Source organism: Leuresthes tenuis, unplaced genomic scaffold (genome assembly GCF_036924035.1).
Source record: "Leuresthes tenuis unplaced genomic scaffold, fLeuTen1.0.hap1 SCAF_3, whole genome shotgun sequence".
Lineage (NCBI taxonomy): Eukaryota > Metazoa > Chordata > Actinopteri > Atheriniformes > Atherinopsidae > Leuresthes > Leuresthes tenuis.
This window is the reverse complement of record NW_027325357.1, coordinates 36,605,124-36,617,535: the sequence shown is the minus strand read 5'-3', so window position 1 is coordinate 36,617,535 and position 12,412 is coordinate 36,605,124. Positions and strand designations below refer to the sequence as shown.

The following is a 12,412-nucleotide window of genomic DNA, read 5'->3' as shown; positions in this document are numbered from 1 at the left end:
TAACTTGTGTTTCCCTGTTCCAACAGATATCCTTTGAATGGCGTTATGGTGTTTTTCCCCCCTCTTTTCCCTCTTTTATGTCTTCTCAAACCCCAGCTGGTCGAGGCAGATGGCCACCCTTCCTGAGTCTGGTTCTGCCCTGTTAAAAGGGAGTCGTTCCTTTCCACAGTCGCCACAGGCACGCTCAGGACGGGAGATTGGACTGAAGACAAGTTTCGGTGCAATCTGTTGGTTTCCTTAGCTAGGATATTATTTTTTTTAATTGGCTCAGTATGTATGAAATTGACTCATTTTGAATTTAATTAATTGGATTTGATTGGATTATTATTACAATGACTTGGACTCTAATTGGCTTGAATTGGATTATATTATTTAAGTGCCTTGAGATGATATTTGTTGTGATTTGACGCTATATATATATATAACTTGTGGTTTTAAAAGTTATCTGTGGTTTTTTGAAGCCATTTTTAGCTTCTTTGGGACAAATATATACCTAGCGAACATGCTTTTGTTGTTTGTTTGTTTTTTTTGCTACTAGCAACAAACCAGGGGATCCTTGCCGTGATATATCCAGGGTCCAGCAAGAAAGTGTTGGTGGTTGACTTGTTTGACTTGGCTTATTGAAAATTAATCAAATACTCTGTTATGTATTAAAACGGAAAAAAAGGAAAAGTTAATAGTTCAGTAGTTGCCTGACATCCCAATTTTCATATTTTACAACTTTGCAGTTATTGTGACATTTATAATCTAATTTAAATTGTTTCACTGTTTGTTTGCCTTCATGGTCATTAAATCAACCTTGCAAAATCAATTTGAACAGTCTTAAAACGGATGCTCTGACCTGTTTCAAAGGTGAACATAATAACCTATGATTTAAAAACATATTCTTCTCTTTCGTACCTTTGCAACCAGCAGAGTTATCATCTCCTTCACTGTTTCCTCAATTAGACTGTTGATTTGGGAGTGGTATTGTCTCTACAAAAGATGAGAAAAAATATTTTACTCATTTGATTCACATTTCTGGATTTTTATTTTTAGGGCAAACACTTGACAGTTTCATATATATTAGTATGGACTAGTCTAATAGTCTAGTAAACAAGATCTTTCATCATCAGACAGTTACACAAAAACAACATACAGATTAATGTCTAGTGTTTTGAACAGGTTATCCTTAATCACATCTTTACCAATAATTACTGGTAAGTCATAGCTGGATCTTATAAAAGTTAAGTTGGAGTCAAAGACAAAATGTCATCTCAAATGTGACGTCACACCACAGTTCACTCTGTGGCAGTGGTGGAATGGATTTGTATCAAGTTTTTTTCAAAGGAAGGATATTGTCCAATTTAGAAGTTATAGAATTCTGATTTTGAACAAGGATTCAAAAATGGTTTTGCTGGCCTTCATAAAAAAATGTATCTTTGATCATCTCTATCATATAATTTCCCTGCCTCTGGGCAAAATTTAATGGGCCTGAGACAGGCCTGTTGCGACGTGGAGCTTTTAGCCTCTGTCCATGGGACACGCCTTCAACCAGTTGAGCTACTCGACTTCCTGTGTGCAGGCTTCTTCTATGTCTTTTTGTTTTGTTTTCAGGTAAAATCCATTTAACACCAGTGACCATGACGATGATGAGTTTTAAACAGGGAAACTGTATGAAGTTCTGATAATAATTTCAAATGCAAAGTAATATATTGTGATATATATTAATACAGGGTTCACACTATTTGAAAGTGAGCGTTTCCCACCTCCTGCCCAAGGTCCATGGCACAGAGTTTGGCTGACTGTGCCTTAGCATCTACCATGACATTAAACATAGTGCAGATTGACTGTGGCACACGGAAGTCTGTTGCCCGGCTGCTTCTCTGAAGCTTGGCCTCAAACGCTGCTCGTGTCCTTCAAAAAAAGGAAGAAATGTCAGATCCATTTATGAATATGTCCTTACCCCCCAAATCATTCCCTGTTCTGAAAATAAATAGAAATAAATAAACCTGAAGTTCTATTTCTACAAATGAGGATCGTTATGCTGCATACCTGAAGAAAGACGATCAATTTTTATGAAGAAAATTTCTGATTTTATATTCTAAAAGGTAAGTCTGAACCCCACTGTGGTTTGTTTAAAAAAAGGCAGGTTTCTGTAAACCAACATTACAAATCACACGTACATTCCTTCGCAAAATTCTGTTTAATTCTAAAGCCACACAAAAAGTGACAACGTAATGTTATAGAAACCTGATAAATGTAAAGTATTTTTTCTAATCTTAAACCTAAATCCAGCTTGAAGTATTTTGATGAAGTGTTGTTGTGATATTATATTGATGGAGCATATGTTTGTGTTTGTCTCACTCACACATACAAAGGTCCACTGTACAAAGCACAGTTAGGGGGGGACTGGCTAAAGCGTAATGCCGTATGATGTCATATAGGGATGGTACTTGGAGGGCTTGTTGCATAGTGTGGCATTCATACAGTGAACGTTTCTTTCTGTATTCTTTATTCTATTCTTTATGTTTCTGACTCTTTAAGAAAGAATTCAAGATTTTTTTTTCTTTTTGAATTACACCAAGGTTCTCCACAATTACAAATAACAAACCTTAAAAAATTTATTTTTACCTGATTTTATGTTGACATTTTTGTGTGTAGATTCACAAGAAAAAAAAATCTAATTGATTATAGTGTAAGATAACTGATTCACAACAATATCTTAAATAATACTCATACCTCTATTGGTGCCTCACTTGTACATTTAACAATATTTCCAATTAACACAGCTGCTGTCTGTGCTCCTACATTATGTACCATATTGATGACTTTATTCCTTAAAAGAGTAAAATATGCTACATTATTGCTAATTTCAATTTATTTTTCTCTAATCTGAACTACTCATGGAATAAACTTCCTGAATAGAACACCAGACTATTCCTCACACAGCTCAAAACTGTTAAGATAACTTACTTTACTAAGAGAAGATACACTATACAAATGTTTAATTATTGCTGCGTGCTTAGATTGCGGTAGTATTTTACCGTTTTACGCAAGATTCTATCATGTCGCTGGACATCAGCTTCAGTCGAGTTTCCAGGTGTTTGCAAAACTCTTCCTCAGGCCAGTGGAGATCTCTAATGAAGGTCTGCAGAGCGTCAAGCTTCCAGAAGAGATCCTCTGATGTCCCTGAACCATTACTGCAAAAAAAAAAAAAAATCCCCATTTGAAACACTCAAACATTTAAAATTGGACATAAACAATGCTTATATCATTGTATATTTTTCTGTGCATTTTTAAAAGAACCTACTAAGATGATAGTTACCCGATAATAAGCAAAGTGGTTCGATCAACTACATAACAAAATCTTTCAATGGCAACCACATGGAAAATATAATTTTCCAAACACATCTGTAGTGGTTCCCTCACAGCTTCTCAGATACATAATTCAAATCCTGCGCAAGGTCGGGTCGCGGGGGCAGCAGCTTTAACAGAGAAACCCAGACGTCTCTGTCCCCGGGCCACTTCCTCCAGCTCTTCCGGGGGGACCCCGAGGCGTTCCCAGGCCAGCCGAGAGACATAGTCTCTCCAACGTGTCCTGGGTCTTCCCCGGGGTCTCCTCCCAGTGGAACGTGCCCAGAACACCTCACCAGGGAGGCGTCCAGGGGGCATCCTAACCAGATGCCCGAGCCACCTCATTGAGGTCAGAGCTGCGGTTCTACTCCGAGCCCCTCCTGGATGACTGAGCTTCTCACCCTATCTCTAAGGGAGAGCCCAGACACCCTGCGGAGGAAACCCATTTCGGCCGTTTGTATCTGCGATCTCGTTCTTTCGGTCATTACCCACAGCTCGTGACCATAGGTGAGGATGGGAACGTAGATTAACCAGTAAATAGAGAGCTTCGCCTTCTGGCTCAGCTCCTTCTTCACAACGACGGGTCGATGCAGAGCCCGCAACACTGCAGACGCCCCACCGATCCGCCCGTCAATCTCACGTTCCATTCGTCTCTCACTCGTGAACAAGACCCCGAGATACTTGAACTCCTCCACTTGGGGAAGGATCTCATTCCCGACCCGGAGAGAGCATTCCACCCTCTTCCGGCTGAGAACCATATCTTATCTGATACCATAATAAAATCTATTGAATCAAATTCCAAATTAGTCCAATTCATACAAAGGCAATTAAAACAAACAGTAGCTTTGCTAAGCAAACACACAGATTGCACCGAAACTTCTCTTCAATCCAATCTCGCATCTTGAACATGCATGAGGCAACTGTGGAAAGGAACGACTCTCCTTTTAACAGGAAGAAACCTCTGGCAGAAGCAGACTCAGAAAAGTGCTGAGTCCGGTCGAGGTTGATCTGCCTCGACCAACTGGGGTTTAAGAGAAAAGAAAAGAGGGGACAAAAAAAACTATAACACCAGACCGGGGATACTTGCTGAGAAAGAAAAACACAAGTTATTTACAACAATAATGTTATATGTACGTAGAGAAAAAAATGAACGGAGTGAAGAAAGGTGCATCATGAGAGGTCCCCCAGCAATCTAGGCCTATAGCAGCAAAACCTTTAGATGTTTCAGGTTCGCCTGAGCCATCCCTAACTATAAGCTTTATCAAAAAGGAAAGTTTGAAGCCGAATCTTAAAGATAGAAAGGTGTGTGCTTCCTTGACACATACAGGCAGCTGGTTCCACAAGAGTTGTCCAATCTTGAAGTAACAACTTTACAAAGGTGAAAGAAGGCAGTCCTAGAAACCTGTTTTAACCTGTTTTAACAGATGGTTGTGGATTTTAGGAAGAGTGCAACTCCACCTGCCCCCATCACCCTGTGTGAATCCCCACTGAACATTGTGAAGTCCTTCCGCTTCATGGGCTCCATCACCACCCAGGACCTGAAGTGGGAGCTGAACATCATAACATCCCTCATAAAAAAAGCCCAACAGAGGATGTACTTCCTGAGGCAGTTGAAGAAATTCAACCTGCCAAAGGCGATGATGGTGCACTTCTACTCTGCCATCATCGAGTCCATCCTCACCTCCTCCATTACCGTCTGCTTCACTGCTACCATGGCCAGGGACAAGGCCAGACTGCAACGTATCATTTACTCTGCTCCGAAGGTGATTGGCTACAACCTCCCAAGTCTCCAGGATCTGTACTCCTCCAGGACCCTGAGGCGAAGCAAATGCCATCTAGAGTAAGTATATAATTGGACAGTTTTCCCCTGAAAGCGCTCATGTCCAAAGGTAACAACTTCAGTTTGGTCTAAATTTAGGAGCAGAAAATTCTCAGTCCTCCAGGTCTATACGTCTCTTCGACATACTTGTAGTCTAATCAACTAATTGCTTTCATCTGGTTTCACAGATAGGTATAGCTGAGTATCATCAGCATAACAATGGCAATCTATGCCAGGCTGTCTTATAATGTTACCTAATGGAAGCATGTATAAAGTGAAAAGAATTGATCCAAGCACAAAACCCTGTGGAACTCTATGACTTACTCTGGTGTGCGAGGGAGATTCTTCATTTACATCAACAAACTGCAATCTATCAGATAAATATGACTTAAACCAGCGTAATGCAGTTCCTTTAATCCCAATAACATGCTGAAGCCTTTGTAATAGAATGCTGTGATCTATCATATCAGGTTCCCACCTGATGACCCCAATAACATGTTGGTCAACACTGCTCACTAGTCTATATAGGGATTATAATGAGTTATTCACTGAGTCTGGTCCATATTTTCTTTAGTACAATTTTCTTGTGTTTACCTTGAATCCAAATCTAGACTAGCTGGTGACTGCTGTGAATAGGGCAGCTGACAACAAGGGAAAGACCATGTGACAGATTGGAAAGACAGCTGACAGGAGGCAAAGACCCCAAAGGAGCTGCCATGGGCTGGCAATCCATGGTAGCTGTAGTGAGGCCGAGTAGCTTTGTTACAACCAGCTTAAGCTACAGGTAAATTAAGGAGAATACCCCTCGGGTCAGCAAGAGCAGGGGCGGAAGATGACTCACAGGCAGACGACATGGCAACTGACACTGGAATGAACATGACTATGAGGTGGAGATGTGACTCAGTGAAGGATAGGGCCACGGGCCTATTCTCTAGGGCTAGAACTGGGCAGAATAATTCTCATAGCAAAGAGAGTGTAGCTAGAGAAAATAAAAGTGGTAGGCTAGAGGGAAATAAGCTACAGGTTTGTCCTTGTGGCTGGCAGAAAGTAACGTAAATTAGAGGCCTTAAAATGTATCAGGGAATAAAGAGATATGTGGTGAAAGAAGGGCAGTGTGGCCGCATTGATCAGTACTTTTTAAGAGGTGAAGTCCAGTGGCAGGTAGAAAACCAAAGTCCGAAGGATATCAGTAACACGGCTACAGAGGTGGAGGAGGTTCTAAGAAGGGATGCAGCTGATACTGAGGTGAATAGGCCAGTTAGAGAGAAATATGGAGCAGAAAGCTAGAGTTAAGTGGTCTCGGGTAAATAGCAACAAAGAATGGCAGGCAGTCAATAAAGATTTGTTGGTAATATTAGGTAGGTTAGGAGGAAATCCAAGTGATAGACTAGAGAAGATGGGAGATGTAATCTACTACTATGGTGTAGAAAGATTTGTGGTGCAAGATAGAAAGAGAGTTGAAAGAAAACATTTAGCTAAGTCTAGACGGCAAAGAGAGATGGAGAAATTGGCTAAGGAAAGAAGAAATCTAGATAAAGACTTATCTTTACCTCTTCTATTTCTACCCCCTACCCGAACCACTGACTGGTGTGCAGTTGGTGAGAGTCTGGGGTAGCTTGTGGTTGTGGAAAAAAAGATGGTTGTTGTGGTGTGAGGAGCATGGCATTAGGGGAGTGACTCTGGGACGTCAGTGATCGCTGTCAAGCCTCCTGAAGGTGTCTTGGGCCCAACTAGACGAAACACTGATGAAAGGAGGTTCCCACCTGATGACCCCAATGACATGTTGATCAGCACTGCTCACTGGTCTATATAGGGATTATAGGGATTATTTACTTAGTCTGGTCCATTTTCTTTTGTAGCACAAGTTTCTTGTGTTTACCTTGAATGTATCAAAATGCAGCACTGAGATCCAACAGGAAAACCACAGACACAAGTCCGCTATCAGAGGTTAACAGGAGATCATTGTTTACTTTCACTAGTGCTGTTTCTGTGACATGATGGACTCTGAATCCTGACTGAAACTCTTCAAACAAATTAATTGTGTGTAAATGATTACAAAGTAGAGCAGCAACAATGTTCACAAGAACTTTATATATAGATAGGAGATTAGATATAGGTCAATAAATAGCTTACACTCCTGGATCGAGAGTAGTTTTTTTAAATAAAAAATGTGTTTTTATACTATCTTTCCAGACTATTTGATACTCTTCTAAGTTAGAGGGATGCTATTTTCTTTCCAACTTTCTTGCAGTTTGCTTTAAAGCATGCAGCTGTGAATTATACCAAGGAACCGACCTCTTCTGACCGATTGCCTTCATTTTCAGAGAGGCAGCACTGTCCAATCAGGTTCCAAGATGGTGGCGCGCTCAGCACTCCATGTATCGGAACTCTTTAATCAGTTTACTGGCAGTTTACTGTTTATTAAACGCCACATATTTACTGCCATATGTCAGATACAGCTAAAATAAACTACTTAGAATTGGTTCGATGCAAGACAGCTGTATTTCAAGCCACACAAACACAGGACACGACATGCCAACAGAGCTCGTCAGACCACTGGGGTCCCCATGGATTACTCTCCCAACCAGGGAGCGATGGAGGCGACGTCGAGAATGCAGGCAGAAAAGGGGCTGCCGATCCAGAGTAACAGCTAGGCTAAGTAGACAACCACACAGACCTTCACTACCAAGCCTCTTCGTCATGAATGCAAGATCACTTCCCAACAAGGTTGAGGAGCTGGAACTTACCCTCTCCACGCAAAAAAAACATCCAGTATTGCTGTGTTATGGCGATCACAGAGACGTGGCTGACCCCAACCACCCTGGCTGAGGCTATCAAACTATGCGCCCTGAGCCGACAGGACATCAGACTCTGGTAAGAGCAGAGGAGGGGGACTTTGTGTTTATACAAACACCAACTGGTGCACAAATGCTGTGACAATGGACACTTACTGCTCACCAGACGTGGAGTATTTAATTGTAAGACATTGACACTTACACCTCTTCTGTTCTGTTTTACATCAAATGCTGCATGGACAATATCACTACTACAAATCAGATCTATGTGTTTCCCAAGAACAAGCTGTGGATGATCAGGGATGTCCAGCTCCTGCTAAAGGCACGCACCACTGCTTTCAGATCTGGTGATATGCAGCTGTACAAGTCCGCCAGGGCAAACCTGAAGAGGATGCTAAGCAGCTTACAAGCAGAAAATTGAGAACCTCTTTAGCAACTTTGACCCACCCACCAGTCATGGCAGGGGATACGGCACATCACCAAGCAAAACCACACCAGCAGCATCACCAACATAAGCGCCTGGGAGGTGGAACAGCTGAACCGGTTCTTCGCCCACTTCGAGGTGGAGGGTATGACAACCATCAGTCCGGCTCCAGAAACCAGCAGCTGGACCCTCATCCTTCACCTGCAGAAGTCATCTGCATACTCCACGTGGAAGGCACTTGGCCCAGACGACTGCCCAGGACAGGTCCTCAAAGACTGTGTTGTAGAATTGGGTAAAGTATTCACAAATATCTTCAACCTCTCACTATCACAGTGCACTGTACGCATCTGCCCGAAGACATCCACCATATTACCAGCTCCCAAAAAAGTATTTTATATCATCCATCAATGACTACAGACCTGTAGCCTGACACCTGTAATTATGAAGTGTCTTGAAAGACACTTCATAATTACACATCAAAACTGCCCCGCCACCCACCCTGGACCCCCACCAGTTTACATTCTGAGCCAACAGGTCAACAGACAACACCATCTCCATGACCGTCAACCGCAGCCTTTGGATTAAGGATTCCCTGACAAACAGACCACAGGCAGTCAGAATGGGGCCACATCTCTTCCCCCACTCTGACACCCAGCACAGGGGCACCACAGGACTGCATGCTGAGCCCTTTTCTTTACTCTTTGTACACACGACTACACTTCATCACACAATACCAACACCATAGAGAAATTTGCAAGTGACACCTGTAGTGGGACTGATCACCAAAGGTGATGAATCTTCTTACAGCAGTGTTTCTCAATTCCGGTCTTCATGACCCACTGCCCTGCACGTTTTCAATGTTTCCCTCCTCCACCACACCTGATTCAAATGAATGTCTCCTTATCAGGCCACTGCAGAGCTTGATGATGAGCTGATTATTTGAATCAGGTGTGGTGAAGGAGGGAAACATCGAAAACGTGCAGGGCAGTGGATCATGAGGACCGGAATTGAGAAACACTGGCTTACAGAGAGTAGGTACAAAGGCTGACAAAGTGGTGCACAGAGAACAACCTGAGCCTCAACATTAAAAAACAAAAGAGCTGATCATCTATGATAAAAAATAAGCAGGACACCCACACACCACTACACATCAACGAGGCGAGGGTAGAGAGAGTGGCTAGCTATAAATACTTGGGAACACACATCTCAGAAAACTTATCATGGACAACAAACACCACAGTAATAGTTATGAAAGCACAGCAGTGGCCATTCTCTGCACACTCAGTAGAGCCTCTCACAACATCACCTGAAAGCCTTTTACCACTGCTCCATAGAGAGTGTTCTCACCTACGGCATCCTGTCTTGGTATGGAAGTATAGAACATTAGGAAACAGACAGGAAATCGCTGCAGAGGATTATAATAAAATGCCCACAATATCATAAACCAACAGTTTCCTACCATGGACACCATCTTCAACTCCCGAAGCCTGCAGAAGGCACACAACATTCTGAAAGACTCATTCCATCTTGCCAACCATCTGTTTCCCTCAGGGAAACGCTACCAGTTCATCAGAGCATCACCATTCTCAATTCCGATCTGAAAAGAAACCCACTAACATCTGTCAGCATCAGTCAGTAACCTCAATACTTGCACTTGTACAAATGCTCTGCACTTTCCATTTTGCACTGTGTTTTTAATTCCTAATGCATACAATGGCACTAAGATGATGGCATAGTGGTTGAATGACATGAATGTAACTGCATGAATAAGACAGTGAGAATGTTCTTACTTTATTGTACCAGCAGCAGCTCAGTGGTTAGAGTGGGTCATCCAATAATCAGAAGGTTTGATTCCCACTCTCGCCACTCAGAAAGATTGGTGAAACTGACAGCTGGAGGAGTGTCAGTCTACCTCCCTGTTACGACTGACTGTATGCATGACAATAAATCTGATCTGATCTTTATTTCAATAAGCATTATATATTTCTTTTAATGAGTCCATAACTGAGTACACTGAATTTCATTGTATCTGAGGACAATGACAATACATTTATATTCTATTCTACACACTGAAATTGTTCAATAAGACAATCAAGTTTAGGTATCTGTCCTCTGTTGTTCTACATGGCAGTGAAGAAAATCATAATGGAATGAATTATTTAAATTTGGTTACAGCATTCTCTGACACCTACATAAATAAACTTATACTCAGATACTGCATAGTCAAGTAATGTAAACTCAAACGTAATCAAAAAATGGTCAGATAATGATGAAATACCATTAACTGTTCACTCTCAATGCCAAAGGTCAGCACAAGATTGAGGGTATAATTAAAAGAGTGAGCAGGTCTGTGCACACTTTGAGAACATTAAGGCTGTCAATTTCAACATCTACATGAATATTATAGTCCACCACTACAATGACTTTATCTGTACTCAGAACTAACTGCGATAAAAACTCTGAGAATTCAGACAGAAACTCAGAATAAGGGCCAGGTGGACGATGCACAACAACAAATAGAAGAGATTTTTATGATTTGCACTTTGGGTGGGAAAAACTGTAAATCAGAGATTCAAAAGAGCTAAAACTAATCTTGGGTCTAGGATTGATTACTAACCCTGATCTGAAGATAGCTGCCACTCCTCCTCCTCTGCCTGTGGTTCGAGGAACATGAACATTTAAATAGTCAGAGGGAGTTGAGTCATTAATGCTAACATGATCAGCAGTCAACACCCATTGATGAGGCAATTGTAGGCAATCCGTGATTGTAATTCATCCATTTTTTCTGAGTCATTTGCCCCCCTAACCACTTTCTATGCCCAAACGATAGTAGTGACCTGTTATACTTTTATCATTAAAAGTAAGATAGCAAATACATAAAGCCCACAATTGAAAGGAAATAGGATGAAAGTAATATGAATTAAACCTGCATATTTTGCCATTGAAAATATCTTAATTGGTTAAGTCAAAATGTGTTTTCTATATCAAATGTAAGGTCATAATTACATGAATTTAATAATAGCTTGTGATCTAAAGTGGGCCGGTCTGAGGCATGAAACTTCAGGGCTGAAAATGAGTCCCACTCCGGCCCTGGCCTGGCTAAAGTTCGATGCGACAAAGCTGTAGAGGTGACAGGCATTTTTAGCGAGTGCTACAACTCTCTGGTCCTGTGCTAAAAAGCTGTCAGCCTCTGTAGCACTAGTGCTCTGTGCTAAAAAAGTTCACGTACAGCCTTGAGGTGGAGGTGCAGCTTGGTTAAGGAGGCCTGGCCGTGGAAGCTGACGTAGAGGTGGAGGTACCGCTGGACAGAAGAAGCCAGAAAACCACTTTCTGGAGTGCCCTATTTTTCTGGTTCAGGAGGTCTTTGATGTCACTGGTGATCCATGGTTTATTATTTGGATAGCACCTTATAGTCCTCACTGGAATCACAGAGTCCCTCCAGAAGTTAATGTAGTCAGTGATGGTACTGACCCTCCTGTCCATGTCAATGTCCATTTCTTCTTCCTCCAGCAGAACATTCCCAGTCTGTGACATCAAAGCAGTCTTTCAATGCATCACGCACCTCTGGTGACCACTTCCTGAAAGATCTGGTAGTAACAGAAAGTCTTTGAACACAAGATCTGTATGTGGGTTGTAGATAGACCATGCTGTTCTACTAAAGATCTACCCAGTGGTGGAAGAGACACTGCCCTGTAAGCATCCTTCACATTAGCATAGAACAGACCTAATGTCCTTTCTCCACGTGTTGGACAGTCCACATACTGTGCAAAGCCAGGCAGGTAGGAGGATACAAAAGGCTTGTACCTCCACCTCCTGTTGTGCCTCTTTCCCTTTAGTTTTGCTCCAACTCTGCATCCACGGTACAGCTTGTCCAACAGTTCCTCTCTTGTGTACACTAATCTACTGGTAGCAATGCACATTGTCCAAAAATAAAAATAAAATGAAATGTAAATAAAAAGCAGATCCCTAAAAATCACTAAAAATGTTCTGTCGATAAGGCTGGCACATAGCAACCAAGGATAAGACATTTGATCATAT

At 41.8% G+C, this 12,412-nt stretch overlaps 1 protein-coding gene across 3 annotated transcripts in view; it reads right to left on the bottom strand.

Annotated features, from left to right (window-relative positions):
* Positions 1 to 12,412, bottom strand: part of LOC140303956 (calcium-dependent secretion activator 1) — a 628,956-nt gene that overhangs the window by 178,108 nt on the left and 438,436 nt on the right. For all 3 annotated transcript variants that reach the window (XR_011915223.1, XM_072382952.1, XM_072382951.1), the window contains exons 19-21: positions 3,027 to 3,182; positions 1,749 to 1,896; positions 901 to 975 (exon numbers count right to left, since the gene is read on the bottom strand). Coding sequence is in view for 2 of the 3 variants with exons in the window: in XM_072382952.1 (XP_072239053.1) it covers positions 901 to 975; positions 1,749 to 1,896; positions 3,027 to 3,182 (379 nt within the window). In the remaining variant the exon portion in view is untranslated. The remainder of the gene's footprint in view (positions 1 to 900; positions 976 to 1,748; positions 1,897 to 3,026; positions 3,183 to 12,412) is intronic.